General features: G+C 48.7%; 1 protein-coding gene across 1 annotated transcript in view; it reads left to right on the top strand.

Annotated features, from left to right (window-relative positions):
- ABCC12 (ATP binding cassette subfamily C member 12) overlaps positions 1-20,616 on the top strand; it is an 85,244-nt gene that overhangs the window by 46,879 nt on the left and 17,749 nt on the right. Inside the window, exons 12-20 of the mRNA XM_037816090.1 lie at positions 2,628-2,700; positions 4,220-4,423; positions 8,381-8,515; positions 8,627-8,706; positions 8,780-8,856; positions 11,640-11,729; positions 15,266-15,369; positions 17,136-17,333; positions 18,040-18,266. Coding sequence (XP_037672018.1) covers positions 2,628-2,700; positions 4,220-4,423; positions 8,381-8,515; positions 8,627-8,706; positions 8,780-8,856; positions 11,640-11,729; positions 15,266-15,369; positions 17,136-17,333; positions 18,040-18,266 — 1,188 coding nt within the window. The remainder of the gene's footprint in view (positions 1-2,627; positions 2,701-4,219; positions 4,424-8,380; positions 8,516-8,626; positions 8,707-8,779; positions 8,857-11,639; positions 11,730-15,265; positions 15,370-17,135; positions 17,334-18,039; positions 18,267-20,616) is intronic.

Here is a 20,616-nt window from a genome sequence, read left to right as displayed (position 1 = left end):
GTGATAGCCAGAATGAACCTCTTATGGTCCTTTGCCAAGTTTGATGTGCTCCCATATGCATTCTCTCATCTGAGTCCCATAACCACCTGTTTAGGGAGATCCTGGCATCAGATTCCCATGTTACAGATAAGGAGGCGAATACCCAGAGAAATGATTGACCTGCCTGAGGTCAAAGCTATTAAATGGCAGAGTCGAGTCGTGAACCCCAGATCAGCATCATTTGCTCCTGCTGGAGCTGCCCAACCCTCTAGGTCACCTTGAAACCTCTCCTAGAGCCACAATGCTAAAGCAAAGAGAAATGAATTTGGTCATAAGAACCTGGCTGCCAACTCTCCGATGGCTGGTTTGGACTTCCACATTTTACTGTCTGAACCCACAAACTCTGTCCCTGCTGATAGGAATCGGCCAGCATTTGGCTTCCCAGCAGCCAAGAGGGCCGTTCTTTCACCTCCTCTTCTCTAACCATAACATCTGTCACCAGGAGGCTCAAGGGTGGCCAGAAAGTCTCATCAGTGCAGGAGTCCTTGTACCAGCCAACTGCTCCATCAGCACCTCCTGCCCTGCCCTGTCTGTGCCTCTCTCCCCCCCACTTGGAATGCCTTCTCCTTCCAGGGCAGCAGGCTGGAAGGGGGTGGGTGGTTTCTTTTACAAATCAATTAGGATGTTCGGAGAGCAAATGTTTGCCAAAGCCTGTACCACGCAGGGCTCCATGAGGCACACAGGGATGGTGCAGTTGTATCTTTGCCTTAGGAGCTCATATCTGGAAGAGAACTTAAGAGATGCCCAGAAATGGTGCTGCACCAAGGAGGCGAGTGCCAAGTGGCCAGAGACTATGCTGGGGTTGTTCAGAGGCAGCAGAGAGCCCACGAGGGTGAGGGTGGGGTTCAGGGAAAAAGGGGGTGGTATCTGAATCGAGCCTCAGAGGAGGTACGAAGCACCCTTCATGTGTGCTGTCTCTAGCAGAAGTTTTGCTCCTAGGGTGGAATATTTCCTCCTAGGGTGGGAGGCAGCTTATAATTGGGGGCAGCCCAGGGAGGAAAAGGTGCTGAGCAGGCTGAGTCTTGTAATTGAAAGCTTGCCTAAGGTATAATATTAATAATCATTCCCATTGATGGGGATTTTGCAATATACCAGACATTGTGCTAAAGGCTCTACATTTGTTATCCCACCTCATTCTCACAGCAACTCAATGAGATTATCCCAATTTTACAGAGTGAAGAGTGAGTGTCAGGGATGTACACTTTCTTATGCAAGGTTACCCAGCTGGATTCAAACCCAGATCACTCTGGTTCCAAAGCCCCTGATCATATCAACAGTGTACCCCAGCCCTAAAGTTGGAACATGAGCACGATGCTTAGGGCTGCTGCTCAAGTTCTGTCCCAGGGGCTGTCCAGTGTCCCCAGGGCCTGTGTGTGGGTCCAGGGTAAGAGGCCACCCCAAGTGCAGCTGCTCATGACCTGCCTGCGCTCTCCCCTGCTGGCACTGCCTTATTGGGAAGCTGAGTTGTGGGTCTTACCCATTGCCATCACCGAGGAAAGAGAATCCTGATGTTGATGATGATAGATAATCAACCAAACAATCAATCAACAGATAAGTCCCGTGGAGCAGACAGCCCGCCAAGTGGGGCAGATACCTAGGGCCCAGTTCTGGGGCCTGGCGGAACTGAGTGGGGCGTGAGCCTGAGCTGCCACTGTGCACACAAGGGGATTCAGAGCAGGATTGAGTTCCCGAGGAGGCTGAGCAGGGGTGGTGGCATCCTGGGGAAGATTCTGTTAACAGTGGGGCTGCCTGAGTGGGGCCGATGTGCCCAGAAAACTGAGGGAAGGGATTCAGGCCTCTCCCACAGCACAGGACCTGGGTGCCCTGACTTCCTACTCACTAACTTTCTGACGTTCCTAGAACCCTCAGTGCCACGGGGTGGCCTCTCCTGGGGGCCGAGTGGGGTCATGACTGGGAGGATGGCTGTGGAGCTGAGCCCCTCTGCTTTGCTCTTCTCTGCAGCTCGGCTGCTGCAGATTTGGTTAGGGCCTCGTCTGTCAGACACCCCCAAAGGCTAGTCCCCAGTGTTAGGCAGTGGGAGATGCTGTGGGGGTGATGGGCACAGCAGTAGGGCTGAGAGGTGGGAGTGAGTATCCTGGAGCAGAAGGTGCTCGGCAGGTGGCAGGGGTCACCATTTTCAGTTGCCCAGCCCTGTGCTCTTCCCTTCCACCCACACAGATGCTCTGTTCCACCTGCTGTCTCGCTTCAGCCCTGCTCCCCTAGGAAACCTTCCCCTGTGGTCTCAGCCCACACTGGAGACCCCTTTTCTGACTCCCATGAGTCTTTGTAGTAGCTTGCACCCCAGCTTTCCCTTCAAGGGTTCCGTGTACACTGACTTCATCTTTCCTATGTGGCTGGGAGCTCTGTGAGCAGGGTGGCCTTCCCGGAGGCAACTTTGCATCAGGGCATGGAAGAGGCCCAGGGGTCAAGAAGAAGCTGCCCCTGGGACATCAAAGAGAGCAAGTAGGGAGGGAGACTTGAACAAGACACCTGCCATCTCCTTGCCTTGGGCCAACAATACAAACACCTTTAGCAGCAACCTAGGGAAGCGATGGTTACGGGATTTTCTTGCCACTTGGCACTCACAGGTACCAGCACACTGTTCATGTCTGTGGCCTTCAGAAGGACCTGAGAAACCTCCCTTATGGAGACCTGACCGAGGTAAGCAGAGCTGGGAGCTTGAGCCCACAGCAGCCTCATGGCTGCCCATTTCCCAAGGTCTGGAGGGCAGAGGCTCAGCAAGCATCGCCAGATGTCCAGAAGACAGAAAGGTCCCAGGAAGAGCAGAAAATTAGTGTTCCACCCTTCCTGAATTCTCCGTCTGGGCCTGTAGTTGATGGATATCACAATAGATATGACATTGACTCTACTTCTCCTTGGTTCAACAGGGCCATTTCCCGGAGTCAGTGCCCATCTGCCTTACCATCTCTGGAACACTTTCTGGTGGCTTTCTTACTTCGAGGGCCAGCTCTGTCCTCCAAAGACAAGGGCTCAGGGTTGTTGCAAAGTGGCTGGAGTGTCAAGTGCCCCTTCTGGCCTCAGTGGCTCTGTCCAGCCAGGAGTGTGGAGGTCACCTGCAAACATTGCCCCTGCTGTGCTTGTCCAAGGAGCTTGCTCGGTCTTGGGCTGAGCCTGCTAAGTCAAGTAACCTGGGGGTGTTGTCTTGCATCCTCCTGGCTCCCCATCCCAGTCATGCCCTCTGCACAGTCTTTCCCACTTTCCCGAGGAGCTCCAGAGGAAGGAGCAGCTCTGAGCATGTTGCCTTTCTCCACTTGTGCCCCTAGTCTGCCTGCATCAAGGAAATGGCTACCATAGCCTTCTTGGCTGGGCATTCAAGAACTCCCACATTGCTGCCCTGGCCTGACCTTCCAGTGTTTCTTTCTACCACCTGCCCTCGTACATGCCAGCCAAAGGGTCCACTCACCTTCCAGCCTCTTTGCCTCTCTTCCTGCTGTTGCTACTTCCCTTCAAATTCCAACTCCAAATCCACTTCCTGGAGGATGACTTTCCTGAGTCCCACAGACTGATGCAATTTGTCCCAAAGTGCTTGGTTTATACGTCTCATTTGACACTTAAAATTTTTGCTTTGTTCCATTTTTATGTATGTAACTATCTCCCCACTAAAATGTGGCCCCCAGTAGATAGAGGTTTCCTTGTTCAGCTTCATGCCCTCTACCCCAGTGCCTGGTGAACATAAAGGGGGTTCCTTTTGGATTCAGTTGGGTAGGGATGCAATGATGAACAAGGCAGACGTGCTTCCTAACTTCATAGCTTATGGTTGTCTAGTGGGGGGATGGTTGGTCCACAAGTAAATAAAGAGTTCCTTCCCATCTGCTCTCAGCCATATCTCCTTTCTTTCTCCTTCTCCGTTCTCCCAGAGCTTTCTGCTCAAACAATTCCCTTTGGTGCTAGTGGTCCTGGTGGGATGTGCATTGGGTGGGATGTGGTGTTAGGGGACAGGAACATTTCCTTCAACATGAGGAAGAACTTCCTCGAGAAATGGAGCTTGTGCACTCCCGGGGTATCTAGTGTGCCCAGAGGGTCCCTGTAAGGGTTAGAGGAGTCAGTCTGCACATCTTTCCCCTGAGTCCCGAGAAGCGTCAGGAAGCTTCTGTTCTTGAGAACTGCAGGGGGGCAGCTGGGACCTTCAGTGGGGTAGTAGCATTGTGCCTGTCTGCAGATCGGGGAGCGGGGCCTCAACCTCTCCGGGGGACAGAGGCAGAGGATCAGCCTGGCCCGCGCCATCTACTCGGACCATGAGCTCTACCTGCTGGATGATCCCCTGTCAGCCGTGGATGCCCACGTGGGGAAGCACGTCTTTGAGGAGTGCATTAAGAAGGCGCTCGGGGGGAAGACCATCATCCTGGTGACCCACCAGCTGCAGGTGACTGGGACTGACAATCCATGGGGGCACGGCGTGGGTATGGGGGCCCCGGATGCTCACCAAGTCTCCTCTTCCACCTAAGCCTGCCTCTCCCACCTGAGACTGTCCTCACTGGACAGGGTAGGGAGGAGCAGGGGAGGCAGGAGATACCAGTGGCCCCTCCCAGCCATCCTGCTGCTCCTCTCTGTTGATGACCACTAAAGTCCTTAACTCTGGACTCATAGGGCCAAGGCCTTTCCTCCACCAGAAGGTAATTGATCCCTGTTCTGGTTTGCTAATGCTGCCATCATGCAAAATACCAGAAATGGATTGGCTTTTATAAAGGGGGTTTATTTGGTTACATAGTTACAGTCTTAAGGCCATAAAATGTCCCAGGTAAGGCATCAACAATCAGATACCTTCAATGAAGGATGGCCAATGGTGTCCGGAAAACCTGTTAGCTGGGAAGGTACGTGGCTATGTCTGCTCCAGAGTTCTAGTTTCAAAATGGCTTTCTCCAAAATGTCAGTGTCAGCTTCCAATGGCCATCTTCAAAATGTGTCTCTCAGCTGCAGGCAGCTCATTCTGTCTGAGCTCTTATACAGGGCTCTAGTAAACTAATCAAGGCCCAGGCTGAATGGGTGGAGCCACGCCTCCATGGAAATTATCTAATCAGAGTTATCACCTACAGTTGGGTGGGTCACATCTCCATGGAAACAACCTAATCCAAAGGTTCCAATTCAATCAACACTAATATGTCTGCCCACACAAGATTGCATCAAAGAACATGGAGTTTTGGGGGACATAATACATCCAAACTGGCACAGTCCCCACCTGTGGTTCTGGACCATTGCAGGTGGGGAGATGGGGAGCAAGGTGGAAACAGTTCAGACCCTATCCTTCCTCCATCCAGGGCTAGCTGGGCAGGCCTGAGGCCGGGGCCCTTTGGTGACAGAAGGGAATGTTGAAACCCTGGGATGTGGGTGCAGATGCACCATTCCCCAGGGGAAAGAGGTCAAAGCCAGGCTTTTGTGGCTGAGATGGGAAGCTTTTCTCTGCTCAGAGCCTTAGGATTAGGATTAGGAGCAGGAATCCTGCTGAGGAAAAGCCTACCCGTGAGTGAGACTAAGAATTTGTCAGGGTAGGGACAGCCCTCACTGCATCAGTCCCACAGAAGGAGTCCTCAATGCTGGTGGGAATCCCAGACCCTCCTCCACCCTGCTACAAGCCTGATGACCCCCTTCCACACTCTCTCGCTCTTCTCCCTTCTCCACGGCAAGTTCCCAGAGGGGTGTGTCTGTGCATGTGCTTGCAAGTGCATGTGCATGTGTGCAAGTGCCTGTGTGTGTCTCCTGCTGGCAACAAGATCCCACGGGGCTGAATCTTCATTGAGAGGCCCATTGGATCAGGACATGGAAGTGCTGTCTTCTTTGCTCTCCTGCCGCCTGCCAGGGTAAATGCTAAAGAAGGGCCTGGTATGAGGGCAGGAGGCAGGTTTCCTTGCCTTGCAAAAGTAAGTCAAGCTGTGGGGGTAGGGAGGGAGACAGCAAATGTGGTTGCTATGGCTACAGGGCGCTGCAGCCACCATTGGGAGGGACCAATGTGGACAGCAGGAAGCTTCTTAGAGGGCGTGGAAAACCAGGCCTTCCTATCTCTGTGGTCTTGCCCCCAGCTAATCCTGGCCCCACAAGAGGTTCCAAGCATGCAAATGTTGCCTGTGGCGATCACCCAGGTTTCCTCTAGTGGGCTCTGTCACCTCCAGAAGTCATCCAGATGGCCAGGAGTGAGCAGTGCTCCTAGTTCCCTGCTGCCAGGGGTGGGGGTGGAGGACAGGCTTGCATTTCTGAGAATGGGACCCTCGCCCAGCCGGGGTGCCAAGTGTGGTAGCCACAGCTCTGCACCTGAACTTCCAGTCCCTGGAAACAACCTGCATTCTGGAGGTTGGGGGATCTTGAGCAGAGGCCTTAAACCTGGAAAGGTGAATCACAGCTGCTCCTCCAGGAGTCCATCGGACAGAGAACTCATGACCCCCATTCTGGTCCAGTCTTTGAAACTCAGTAACCAGTAGCGTGACCTTGGTCAAGAGCTGTCTTTTCTCAGGCCCCAGTCTGTCTCCTCATTTGTCGATGCTCAGGCTTCCTTCAGTTAAAAAAAAGAAAAAAGTTTTACCTTCACCAAGGTCATTTTATTTCACGTTTTGGGTGTTGGAAAATGCAGGCAGCCACCAGGTGGCAGTGGAATCTCAGTCCTCCTGTCTGTCCTGGAGGAGGAGGAGGGGGCTCAGTGTCACAGAACTAGATGGGGCTTTTCCAAAACACTTCTCTGCTGCTTTGCTGCCTGGCTGATAGGGCAGTGGGTCCCCCTGAGTACTTGGGCTAGATGATCGCTCCTCTATCGCTTGAATAAAGAAATGGAATGAGGCTGGGCAGCCTGGCTGCTGATGTCCAACCCAGGCTCGTGTTCTTTGAAGGTTTGCAGGTGAAGCTGCTCAAATCTTGCTGAGTCTCACTGGACTGAGCTGGCTGCTCGCTGGTCAGAGGAGCTTCACCATGAACTGCAGGGGCTAGAGCATGGTCTCGGGCACGGGCAGAAAAGGCCTTGGGGGTGCGGGAAGGGGGGGGGTGGCTATAACAGGCCCTTGGCCTTCCTTTTTCCCATCTGCCTGCTTTCTTTACTGGGTGGCAGGAGATTGAGAAATAAGAGATGGGAGCAGGCTTTGAAAAGTTAGATGTGTCAAGGTGAGAAGTTATTTTCAGGAAAAAGTCTCAGTTAAAAAGCATCTCAATAGGACATTCAAGGCCAGGCTGTTCTGCATGGGCTGTCTGGGGAGGGGAACCCTTAGCCAGGCAGGCAGGCAGAGGGAGCATAGAGACTGGGGCTGTCCAAACTGGTAGAACTGCCATAATCTGGCCTTTTGGGCCCCACCCCTCCCTCATCCTGTCTACACTGGCTAGTCAGGTATATGATGATCAATCATAGATACCTCTTTCAAGAGCATCAAAGGCTGACTTGACCTTGGGTGGGCAGAGGAGAAGACCCCAGCCCACACTGCAAAGGCTTTTTTGGCTAAACCATGTTAAACCTCACAGCATCTTGCCCACCTCCAGGAGAGGGCCTCCGGCTCTTAAATGGGTTGATCCTCTGAAAATAGTTCCATCTCATTGCAGAATTAAAGGAAACCCCTATTAGCAGAACTCTTTGATCTCAGGAGTGATATGGAAATGAAGAGGACTCAAATTAGAAATACCGAAGTGCTTTGGGCAAAATGTGGGCTGCGATCATTAAGTGTTGCTCCATCTTTATGCTGCAGAGAAAGCTGTTTAAGGTCCTCAGGCTGAGTGCTGGGGACCTCACTGTGACCTGTTCTCCTCGGGCTGTATGAGGATGACAGGGGGACTTGTAATATTGTTATTCAGAGGAAGGCTGTTGCTGAAACCTTGACGTTTCGCTTCTCTGCCAAGTGATTGGTTTTGGCTGCAATGACTTTGTTAATTTCATCTTGCAAATCTCCGTGATGCTATTTCTTAGCAGAGCAGCTGCATTTAGGAAGCAATAGCAAAGGAAGATTCAATGTGCCTGACGCTGACAGTGACTTTGGGCCCCTTTTGTACCCATGAGAGCTATGGGTACTAGATCAGAGTTCCTCAGCTGCGACTGATTTTGCGCTCACACACACACACACACACACACACAGAGAAATCCCACCCCGGGACATTTGACAACGTCTGGAGACATTTTTGATGTCACAACTCAGTGTGGGGGTTTACACAAGGGATCCCTGGGTAGAGGCCAGAGATGCAGGTAAACATCCTACAATGCACAGGATTGCCCCTTTAGCACAGAATTATCCAGCCTCAGTTGTCGCTTGTGCCGAGGTAGATGAACCCAGGGCACCACTGGATGGGAGTTTGGCATGGTGTTCTCCTCTCTCTTCCCAAGGCCATCGGTCCACTGCAGATTGCTTTACTATCTCTGCAGTTCTTGGAGTCTTGTGATGAAGTCCTTTTGTTGGAAGATGGAGAGATTTGTGAAAGGGGAACCCACATGAAGTTAATGCAAGAGAGAGGGCGCTATGCAAAACTGATTCACAACCTCCGAGGGTTGCAGTTCAAGGTAACTCTCTGCATAGCTGGGCGGGAGAGATTGGGAGTCTCCCCTCATGCTTTTGGGCCTGGGAAAAGGTCTGTCATTTAGATTTCAGAAGGAATTTCATTTCGTCCCCAGGATCCAGAGCACATTTACAATGCAGCCGTGGTGGAAGCCCTGAAGGAGAGTCCTGCCGAGGGAGAGGAAGGTGCTGGTACATACAGAGTTGGAATCCCTCTTCTTTTATTGCTCACGCCCATGAATGGACACGGGTCTCTCTTTATTTCTTACCCTAGTTTTGGCTCCAAGAGTTGAAAAGGATGAGGGAAAAGAATCTGAAACAGACTCAGAATTTGCAGACATGAAAGGTATTTACCATTCATTCCCTCAGTTGTACACGCTTAAATGTTTGTTAAGCACCTGCTGTTTGGGATAGAAAAATGTAGGCAGAGTGTATGGCATTTTGGGGAGCAAGCGTGCATGGCACTGTGAGTCTTGCAGTCTGCCTGCAAGAGTCCAAATCCTGGCTCTGCCGCTTACTAATTTTGTGACCATGGGCAAATTATGTGGCTACTCTTGAGGCTTGGTTTTCTAATCCTAAAATGGGGAAGTAGTAGTAGCAACCTCATAGATTCTTGCAAAGATTAAATGAGAAACTGTCCAGACAGGAGTTAGCACAGAGCCTGACATAGTTACCCTTAGCAGTTATTATTACTATTAATATTATTGTTAGTTGAAAAAAATCACCAGGATGCACAGGGACTAGAGGTAAAAGCCATCACAAGAGATATTTCCCACTCTTTATGAGAAGCATTAAGAAAGGATTGTGCAGTCACAGAGAGATCAAGGTGGGATAAGGTTATTCATTCTTTCAGCAAATGAGGACTGGGCATTGAGCCAGGCTGGGGAGAAAAAGGTGAAGAAGATATTGCCCCTGTCCTCCTGATCTTATGGTCTGGTGGGGGTTACAGGAAAATGGATAATCATCGGAAATAAGATAAATGGGGGGTAAGGGAGGGAGTAAGGAGTCAGGGAGCACTTCTCAGAAGAGGTGACCTTTGGAGTGGGCCATTGTGGTTAGAAGGTGGGGAAGGGGGAAGGGTTTGGAGCATGAGGGAATTCTAAGAAGGCAGGGAGGAGAGAAGTGGGAGGTGAGCCTGGTGAGGGCTGGGCTGGTCCAGCTGCCTGTTTTCCTCTTTAGACCCTGTTACCTTCCATCCCGTCATTCATTCAACATTTGCTGAGCAGCTACTATGTGCCCTGCCCTGTGCTGGGCACTGAGAGGGCAGAGATCAAAATTCACTGTTTCTTTCCTCAAAGTGCCCACCACGAGGTGGCTTTCTATGTTAGTTCTGTTCCTCAAGAATGTGTAGGTTGGAGGAGAAAACAACAACAATGTATTTCACCAAATTTAAAATGGCATCCATTTTGAAGATCACCATTATTTTATGTACCACTTAGAAAAATCTCAGTCAATTAAATGATACGACTTACTGTTAAATGGAAGGCACAACCTCATTTCAGAGATGTTAAAATGTGAAAAAAAAAGTGACTCTTCAAATTGTCGAAATTGGGCACCATTGATGGTCCTTGTAACAAATGCACAAACGTTTTGAAAAGACAATTTTTTTTTTTTCCTTCTGGAAACCTCCCAGGCTGGAGTGAGGTACCTGGCTATCTCTTCCATGTTCTGGCTCAAACCGCTTTCCCAGGAAAGCTCCAGGCTGCCCAGGATTTGGGGCTCCCCCTTTTCTTACCACCCCTGTTCTTTGAAGAGGAGATTGAAATCCTGACCATTTTACCTCAGTCTTCAAGGGTAAACAAAAGGGCTTCAAATGCTCTGAAAGCTATAGGAAGGGAAGACATTTATGAACCAGTTAAAGCCGCCTGCCCACCATGCCGGCTGCCAGGGCATTTTCTAAAGCACAGCAAAGGCGAGTCGAGGGCTGCTTGGATTTGACCAGCTCCCTTGGCGCTCCAGGATGCCCTTCATTAGGCTCTGCCGACTCACTGAGGCGTCTCCCTCATTTTGCAGTCCCAGAGGGAGACGCAATGTGCAAAAGGCAGCCTGAAAATTTTCAAAGCAGCACAAGAATGTTCCCAGGCAGAGCGTACAATGGTGGCTCTATTCAGCAAGGTGCCTTTGACGTGTGAAAGCTTTGAGGTGTCGGGGCAGGGTGCAGACAGCATATGTGTGTGGATGTGCCCCCTTGTCCAGCTCTATTTAGCTCTGCTTATAAAAGCCAAGTGTGGTTTATGATTCTGCTTTGGAGTTGACGTTTTCATGCTCTGTATAGAGAGGGAAGAGAAATGCATTCAATACTGTCTGCTGGGAGCTGGTTTAGCCAGCATCACATCCCTCTGAATGTTGTTTCATGAGAACATACTGCCATTTTCCCTCCACTTGGGAAAATGGAGAGGACTTGGGAAGGCCACATGGAGGGAAGAGAGATTCTATGCAGCAGCTGATGGAGAAGGATACCCTTGGTCTCTTCCAATGCATGAGCTCTGAGCAGCAGGGAGCCGCTTCTCTTTTGTTCACCCTACCCATAGCAGGTTCTGGTAGTGCCCTTACCACTTGAGTGCGTGCACACCAGCCCGATTTCCAATTGCAATCTCTACCTTCCTTTGCCTGAGGGCTCTGTCTGCTAGCCATAGGTGTTTCAGCAGCTGGAAGTGCTGGCAATTATCACCCCCTGGGAGCAACTCTCAGCCAGAGGCTAACATGCGAAAAAACTCTGAGGTGGATGTTCTGCAGTGGCCCTGAGATTTCTCTGCAGTGGTAGCTGGCTTGAGGGTACACCTTCCCACCTCCTTTAGCTGCCAAATAAACGAATACTCGTTTCCCCTTGTTAGGATCTGCCTCTAGGGGACCGAACCAAGGCAAACCCTGTGTCCTAGGGCCTGGCATATAGTAAGTGCTTAATAAATATTTCTTGAATAACTGAAAGCCACCTATGTCTTGGGGCTGTGATGAGGATCAAAGAAAATAAAATGAGCAAAAGGGTACTGGAAAATTTAAAGCACAGGGCAAACGAAAGCCTGGTTATAGCTGCCCCCAGCAGTGATGTGGCGAATGCGGACGTGCTGTGTGCTTGTCTCGCTGGGCCCCTCGGCCCGGAAATGGATTCTCTTGTGTTTGTCTCTATAGTTCCCGTGCACCAGCTCACCCAGGCCGAGTCCCTCCACGAAGGGTCAGTGACCTGGAGAACGTTTCACACATACATTAAGGCTTCCGGAGGTTTGTATAAAACAACGGGTTTCTTATTTTTTTGTTTTTCTACTCTAACTTTTTATTTTCCGTATTTAAAATAGCAGCCATTTTAATGGGTGTGGAAAGGTATCTCATTGTGGTTTTTTTTTTGGCTCTGCATTTGGTTTTTTTTTTTTTAATTCAGTTTTATTGAAATATATTCACATACCACACAATCATCCATGGTACACGATCAACTGTTCACATTACGATCATATAGTTATGCATTCATCACCACAATTTATTTGTGAACATTTTCCTTACACCAGAAAGAATCAGAATAAGAATAAAAAATAAAAGTAAAAAAAGAGCACCCAAACCATCCCCCCATCCCACCCTATTTGTCATTTAGTTTTTGTCCCCATTTTTCTACCCATCCATGCACACACTAGACAAAGGGAGTGTGATCCACAAGGTTTTCACAATCACACTTGTCACCCCTTGTAATCTACATTATTATACAGTCATCTTCAGAAGTCCAGACTGCTGGGTTGGGGTTTGGTAGTTTCAGGTATTTACTTCTAGCTATTCCAATACATTAAAACCTAAGAGGTGTTATCTATATAGTGCATAAGAATGTCCACCAGAGTGACCTCTCGACTCCACTTGAAACCTCTCAGCCACTGAAAGTATTTCGTCTCATTTTGCATCCCCCTTTTAGTCAAGAAGATATTCTCAATTTCATGATGCCAGGTCCAGATTCATCCCCAGGAGTCATATCCTGCATTGCCAGGGAGATTTACACCCCTGGGAGTCGGTTCCCATGGAGGGGGGAGGGCAGCGAGTTCACCTGCCAAGGTGGCTCAGAGAGAGAGAGAGAGGCCACATCTGAGCAACAAAGATGTACTCGGGGGAGATTCTTAGGCCCAATTATATGCAAGTTTAGCCTCTCCTTTGCAGTACCGAGCCCCACAAGGGCAAGTCCCATGATAGAGGGCTCTGCACATCAAACGCCAGTCCAAATGTTTGTGACAATATCAACACCCGTCCAGATGAGGATGTCCAACACTTCTGCGCCTTCCCCCAACTCCTCAGGGTGGGGAGGGGGCTGTAAAAATATTTTTTATTCTCTGTCCAAATTACTTTGGAATGTGTAACTATTTCACTCTAACCTATACCAACCCACTGTATCTCACTTCCTATTCAAAGCTCCATGCAATTGTGGTATTTGAACAAACCGACTGTAGAGTTATCCTGTTTAGAAAATATAGATCCTGCACCAAATAGACATCTCTTCCCTTGGTCTCACATGGAAGTGGAAGTTTTAAAACACAGTCAGTTTCGACCTTTACCCTTTGGCCCGGTGTGCCCTAGTCTTAACCAGATCTGCTTCATTCATATCACTAATTGAAGTCTGGGCTCTTTTTCAGCTTTTTTTGTTTAACAGTTGCTGTATGCACTAATACTGGCATTCATATCTGCTGAGCTCTAGCTCGGAGTTTCAGGTGTTTCAGAGATATGCATTGTTCCAGAGACCAATCAGGTCATACACTAAGGGATCAGCATCTCAAAGTTTAGAGACAGGCATTACAATTCAGGAATAGAGTTGACTGCTGTAAGAGCTTACAATATGGGGACGATTACAATAATTATTTCCACATTAGGCTATGTTCTAAGATTCAATTCTGAGTTTACACATTGTAGTTAGTTCATATTGGCGAGGCATTATAGTGTTTGCCTTTATTTCTGGTGTACTTCACTCAAATACAGTGCACAGGATCCATTCACCTCATTGTGTGTCTCACAGCTTCACTCCTCGTAGTTGCTCAGTATTCCATTGTATGCATATGCCACGGTTCACCAGTCTGTTCCTCAGTCTATGGACCCTTAGGTCACCTCCACCCATTGCAAATCATGATTGCTGCCTCCATGAACACCAGCTGGCAAATTTCCATTCATGTCTCTGCTCTCAGATCTTCAAATGACATACCCCATAATGTGGTTGCAGGACCTGATGGTCCCCACATACTTAACTTTTTGTGGAACCACCACCCTGACCTTCAGAAGGGCTACACCATTCTACCTGCTCATCAACAGTAGATAGGTACATCCCTCCCACCATGTTTTCTCCAACACTTTTACTCCTATATATATTTTTTCCTACAATTTTATAGAGTTATATTCACATACCATACGTTTATCCACAGTGTACAATCAGTTGTTCACGGTATCATCATAAAGTTGTACATTTATCACCATAATCAGCACTTGAACATGTTGATTACTACAAGAAAAATTGTTTTTTTTTTTTTAGCAATAATAAAAAAGATGATAAAAAGAAAAACATGTCATACAATACAATATAATAGTAAGGACAGTAAATAACACCACTACCAAGAATCCCACATTCCTCCCCTATATCCCCCTCTCATATACGCTTAGCATTGGCATATTGCCTTTGTTACATTTAATGGAGGGATATTACAATGTTACTGTTGACCTTAGACTCCAGTTTGCTTTGATTATGTTTTTTCCCAAATACCATCCCTTTTTCAACACTCTACATGGTTGACATTCATTTGCTCTCCCACATGCAAAAACATTTTTATATTTGTGTATTTAGTAAGAGTCATTGGCCACTCCAGTTTTTGCCAAGTTATACAGTCCCAGTCTTCATCATCTATCTTCACCTCTGGTGTCATACATTCTCCTTTCCCTCCTCTTTCAGCCTTACTCACAGACACCTTTGTTCAATGTACTTACAATATTGTGCTAGCATCACACAGTATTATGCGATCTATTTCTGGATCTATACAATCCCGCTAAACAATCTGTAGTCCTTCAGCATCAAATGCCTGACCTCTACCCTCTTTCTATCTCCTGGTCGCCTGTGGACAACGGGTTTCTTGACTTAATTTGCATTTAAAAAAATCCCTTCCCAAATTGTTGATTTTACTTTTTGTAATTTCTTTAACAATTACTCTCTTTATGCCAGGGATGTTTATCAATGTGTTTTTTTTTTTTCCTAAAACATCTAAAGTTTGATAATATGGCTTTTTAAATTGAATCATTCTTTATCTCCATTAAAACTGCCAGGCTCTATTTTATTGAAATGGAGTGAGTAGCAGCATGAACCAGCATTGGCTCTTCCACAACCTAATACTCTAATCACTGAGTACAGTGACAAGCAGCTCACTGCCTGCCTTCAATACAAAATTCCCATCTTGGTATGCAAAACAACAACAACAAAAACTTCTTGTTTCATTCTCCGTCTCTCCCCAACAAGACTTTTTTTTTCTCTAAAAAAGAAGATGGAGTCACTTCTATTAAAGTGCATATTGGAGGTTTTCCCAATATGCTGACATTTTGGACCCATTTTCCAACCAGGTGGATCATATTTTCTCCACTGGTGTGCTGGGGCCCAGCCCCCAGACTTGTTAGATCAGCCTAGAAGATGGTTCCCAGGGGTGGGGTCCTTTTCTCACAGACTTAGAATGACCCATCAGGATGTGGATCTGAGGAAGGCACGCCCAGTGCAGCCCCTCAAGTCCCCAGCTCCCTGGGCTTCACCCGTCCTCTTGCAGGGTACCTGCTCTCGCTCTTCACCGTCTCCCTCTTCCTCCTGATGATCGGCAGCTCCGCCTTCAGCAACTGGTGGCTGGGCCTCTGGTTAGATAAAGGCTCACAGGTGAGTTTCCCGTGGGCATTGGGAATGTTTAGTCTAGGAGCACAAAGGCTGCTGGTTGTGGGTCTGAATGAGCTCACTGGTATCCCTCAGACCCTCTTCTTATAGTTGAGGTCAGTTACTCCTGAGGTCAGGCTCCCAAAATCCGATTCAATTTTCAAGACAAGCAAGGCATCTGTATTTATACGTGCCACCTTCAGATCTTAAAGCATTGGCTAAAGAGAGTGTACCAGCCAGAAACAGCACGTCTGTGGGTAGCCGTGGCCTGCAGGATAGGGTTAGTTCTGCAGCCTCTGCTGCAAGACACCTCTAAGGATGGTCTGGGAGGGGCAGGAAGACTAACACCAATCTCCACCTTGGAAGAGAAACTGGCAATTTGTCACGGACACTGCTTGGTGCCAGAGGATTCCTCCGGCTCTGCTTTCCAAAGGCTCCTTGACAGGAGAGGGATACAGAATCAGCCTCAGTCCCCAATATGCTATCAGACCACTGGGAGCCTCCTCTGCTCCCCACCTCCACCCCAGGGTAGGGTCCCTACTGAGGACCAAGAAGGTCTGCTCTTGCTTGAGTTTGCTGGAAGTTTCCCAACTTTTGGCCAATGGTTTCAAAGCTTTTCTGGGAAATGCTGGGCAAGATTACATCTTGGTGGAATTTTGTGTCTATGACAACCAAAGTGAGAAGGTACTGGGGAGGCCTGGGCAGAGGAGAGACTGCTACCATGAGTTTGGCACAACTTCCCAAAGCCATTCCCCAGGGAAGAAGCCATTGGGTGGCCTACTCTATATCCCAAATAGAGAGCCGTCACTGGAACACATGTGTTCTCTCACTCCTGAAGAACCTCCTTCAAGGTGTAGGGTCCTAGCCCAAACTGAGTTAATTGAGCACGCGGCAATGATGGCACACCCATGTGTTTGCACCACATGTACTTGCAGCACAGCCAAGTATCCTCTTCAAGCTGGTTCTTTTATGAATGAGCTCTGTAGGGATGCTTTTGCTTTTGTGGATGTCTGCTATTACTGTAATCAGGAAAATTGTATTTAGAGGAAAGGATCTCATTTGCTCCCGAAAAACAGCCTTGACTTTTAGCCCATGGCCCAGAGGTAAATGAAACTGTCACTTTCTTGGGAGGAGGGGATGGCTTCTCCCTGGAAACCCCAGCACATGACTGCCTTCTCACCTAGGGGCCCCTCTTAGCATCCTCCAAGAGCCCCTTGTGTTCCCTAAGCACCCTCCTCCTCCTCCCCAGAGACTCCAGAGCAGTTGCCCCTTGGGAAAAGGAAAGGGAGGGCTGGGGAGCTGGCCTGTTGTAAAGAGGGATTCCCTGGATCTCCCCAGAGGCAGGGTGGTTTCTGTCAGGCAGCTCAGCATTTGGAGGCATGCCTGATTCCTTCTCCTGTCTAGGCTGCCTCAAGTTTGCTCAGCCTGCCTCCTAGAACCCAGATTCCATGTTTGCTCCCACCATGATCTTCCAGGCCCAGCACCTCCTCCGGTCTCCTGAGGCATAGTTAGCTTCTGAGATGGCCAGCTGTGTCTGCCTGGCTTGTCTGCCTTTTTTATTGAGCTCTCAAGTCAGGTGCCTACCCGGGAGGAGGACCCAAGCAAAGCTCAGAGGCCCTCAGAGAGAACTGACTTGAGTTTACTCATGTGACTCATCCTTAACAATGAGGCCCCACATTTAGGATTTCTCTCTCTGGAAAGATTCTCTGGAAAGTTCCTATTCTCCCGACAGTTTACCAGTTCTTTTTTTCCTCTTTCCTGTTTTTCCGAAGATGACCTGTGGGCCCCAGGACAACAGGACTGCGTGTGAGAAGAGCACAGTCCCGGCCAACAGCGGGGACCCCGTGTACCAGTGGGTGTATGCAGGGAGCATGGTGTCCATGCTGGCGTTCGGCATCACCAAGGGTTTCACCTTCACCAAGACCACCCTGATGGCATCCTCATCCCTGCATGACCAAGTTTTTGACAAGGTGTGGCCTCCAGGGGCTCATGTGTGGCTGACCGTCATTCAGGGGTTACTGAGCGCTGACTCTTCACCAGGTGCTGGGCTGGGCCCTGAGGACAGACAGCCCGCAGGGAGCTGGCGGCCTAGTCCGGGAAGACTCTCCCACATACCCAGTCACCAGCTGTGAAGGCAAACTCCAGGGAGCTGTGGGGTGGATCGTGGGCTCTCAGCTGGCCAGGGACCAGGTGGGGGCGGTCAGCAGAGCCTCCCTGAGGAAGCAACACTGAGCCACCTTTAGTCTAGAAGGGCCTGTTCTGCTCCCAAGAATTCTGAGTGACTTTGGGGGCCCCAAGAGGTACTTCCAGCCCCTCCTCATTCCGCAGCTGCAGTAGGCAGGAGCTGTAGAGTGTGAGAGCCCCGGCCAGTGGGCACAGCTTGCACACAGCAGTGGGGCTGGGGAGACGCCGCAGAAAGTGGCTTTCTGTTGCCCTGGGGCACATTAACCCCTCTCTACTGGGGCTCCTGCAGAAGCAGGATCTCTCACCCCCACTCTCACTCGTGGTGGACACAAGAATGGGAGCATCCTGACTTCCTCAAGATCACCTGGCATGTTGTGCTGTGCCCCGGAAAGAGAGGCAAGGCTCTGCACTCACAATCCCAGCCCCAGCAGAGCGGTGGGGTTTACTAAATACCCAACTCAACTCTGCTTGACTCTCTGCTTTTATCCACAGATCTTAAAGAGCCCAATGAGCTTCTTTGATACGACTCCCACTGGTAGGCTAATGAACCGTTTTTCCAAGGAAATGGACGAGCTGGATGTGAGGCTGCCATTCCACGCAGAGAACTTTCTGCAGCAGTTTTTCATGGTGGTGTTCATTCTCATAATCTTGGCTGCTGTCTTCCCAGCCATCCTTTTAGTCCTCAGTGGCCTTGCTGTGGGCTTCCTCATTCTTTTACGGTAGGTCGATGTGCTATTTAAAAAGGAGACAACCAAACACACACACACACACACACACACACACACACTTCCAATCGACACAGAGCATTCTCCATTAACTACACCCAATGGCCAGGTGTCATGTGGTATTGAACTCTTACTGTCTTCTCTGATGGTGGAGCATATTGATTTTTAGTACTTTGTGCTATGCTAAGTGCTTTGCATACATCCTAGTGGTTTAGCCTCAGGATAACCTGGCAAGGTAAATATTACCGGGAGGTTAAGTCTCTAGTCCCAGGATTGGTCACAAATAAGCGAGGTTGCTGTCTGCTGTGCTCTTCACCGTGGGGATCTGCCCTTCCTGGTGCTGGAGAAGAGTCAGGGGATCAGTCTTCACTCTGAGCTTTGAGAATTAGCCCCCACCCCAACCAGGGATATGGTTAGAGGAAAGCTTCAGGCTGTTCAGCATGGGGGTTTTCTGCTGGGGCTGTGCCCCCATGCCCACTCTCGTGCCCACCCAGGAGGGCAGCTATGATCCCAGCCTGCAGAAGACTGACTCCTCTCTGCTCCTGAGCAAGGTGGGCATTGAATGAGGGCCAAGGGTAGGAAATCAGCTCTGCCGCAAGACTAGTTGAAGGGCCTTGCAGAAATCAGAGAAATGCCTGCAAGCCTCAGTATCCCCATCTCTAAAATGCTGATCATTAAAATATATGCCTCATCTGTTTCAGAGGTTATGAGGATCAAATGAGACCATATGAGTAAAAGTGTCTTGTAAATTAGAAATGGAATACAATGTTAGGAAGCTTAAAGTTTACATAAAAATCAGCTCCTAGATGTGCCCAGCCCTGTGCTGTACTGAGGTTCTTAAAGAGGGCACCCCAGATTGTAAAAGCCTCAGCCCACAAACCCTAAACCTGCCTCTACCTGTAAGCAGGGCTGTTTTAATCTAGCCACATGCAGATTTGAGTTTTAGAAAGATTGCTTTGACCAAAATGTGGAGGATGGATGGAGCAATGGAAAGATCAGGGCAGGTCTACAGGATGGGCTTCTCTTGAAAGGTGGAGTATGAGTGACAGATGATGAGGCAGCCCCAGTGGGAACAGAAAAAGAGGAATGAATTGGGAGAGCCATGTCTGAGGTATTCATGACTGGTGGAATTTGGAGTACTGGGGAGATGGAGAAACCAAGGATGATGCCAAGGTGGGGAGTGATATGAAGAGAAGTGGGATTTTGGTCATCAGGTTTATGAGCTTGGTCTTAGAGGCTTCAAGTCTGTGGATCAGGTCCATGGGTGGTGCCAGTGGACAATGGCAAATGTGGCTGTAGAGATGCATCTAGGCTGCAGGTCTGGACTTGACATCTGGCAACAGTGGGGGAAGCTGGTGTGGCTACGGACACTAGTGCCTGGGAGTGGGGACAGCTGGACTCCAGTCTCCCACTGCATCAATGGTATTTCTGAGAAAGGACAAATGACCTCCATCTCCAGTCAAGGGCTTATTGTGATGACCAAATTAAATAATTTGTGTTAGTGCTTCAGAGATAAAGCTGACCTGGACATCAGTTCTTAAAGTAGATTCTTTGGGCTGGTGTTCTTTTTTTTTTTTTTTTTTTAATTATAAGAAATTTTATTTTGAGATAAATTCAAACTTACAGGAACAGTTGCAAAAACAGTACAAACCCCATACTTAGAACTCCAGCATACCCCAACTCCCCTCCCCTGATACCCCGATCCACAACCTTTAACATCCTGTCACACCACCATTACTTTCTTTCTTTCCCTCCCTCCCTCCCTATCATCCATCATCTATTGCTCTGTCTTCTGAACATATGAGAGCAAGCTGCACACATACTTGAAAAAACAATATAATTCACGTATATGTTTTCCATGAACAAGAACATTCTTTTATGCAATCCCATTAAACGCAGCTAAGAAGTTCAAGAAATTCAACCTTGATACAAAGCTTACATTCTCTATTTCCTTTTTTTTTTTTTTTTGCCTTGTGTCCCATCTGTGTCCCTTTGAGCCTCCTCTCCTCCATCCTCAGATCCCATCCAGGATCATCCTTGGCATTTAATTGTCGTTACCTATTTAGACTGTCTTTTTTTTTTTTTCCAATTGTGGAAACATATTTACAGCTTAAATCTTCCCATTCCACCCTTCCCTAGCATTCCATTAGTTGGATTAATCACATTTAGAATGTTGCAATGCTATCACCTTCCCACCATCCATTTCTAGAAGTTTCCCTTCACCCCAAACAGAAACTCTACACTCATTTCTTAACTCCCCATTGCTCCTTCCCCCACTTCGCAGAACCCCTACTCTACTTTTCATCTCTATGGTCATATTCTCTGATACTTTCTTTGTGTTTAC

The sequence above is a fragment of the Choloepus didactylus genome, chromosome 22 (genome assembly GCF_015220235.1).
Source record: "Choloepus didactylus isolate mChoDid1 chromosome 22, mChoDid1.pri, whole genome shotgun sequence".
NCBI lineage: Eukaryota > Metazoa > Chordata > Mammalia > Pilosa > Megalonychidae > Choloepus > Choloepus didactylus.
The sequence above is the reverse complement of the archived record's forward strand: the minus strand, read 5'-3'. Positions and strand labels throughout refer to the sequence as shown.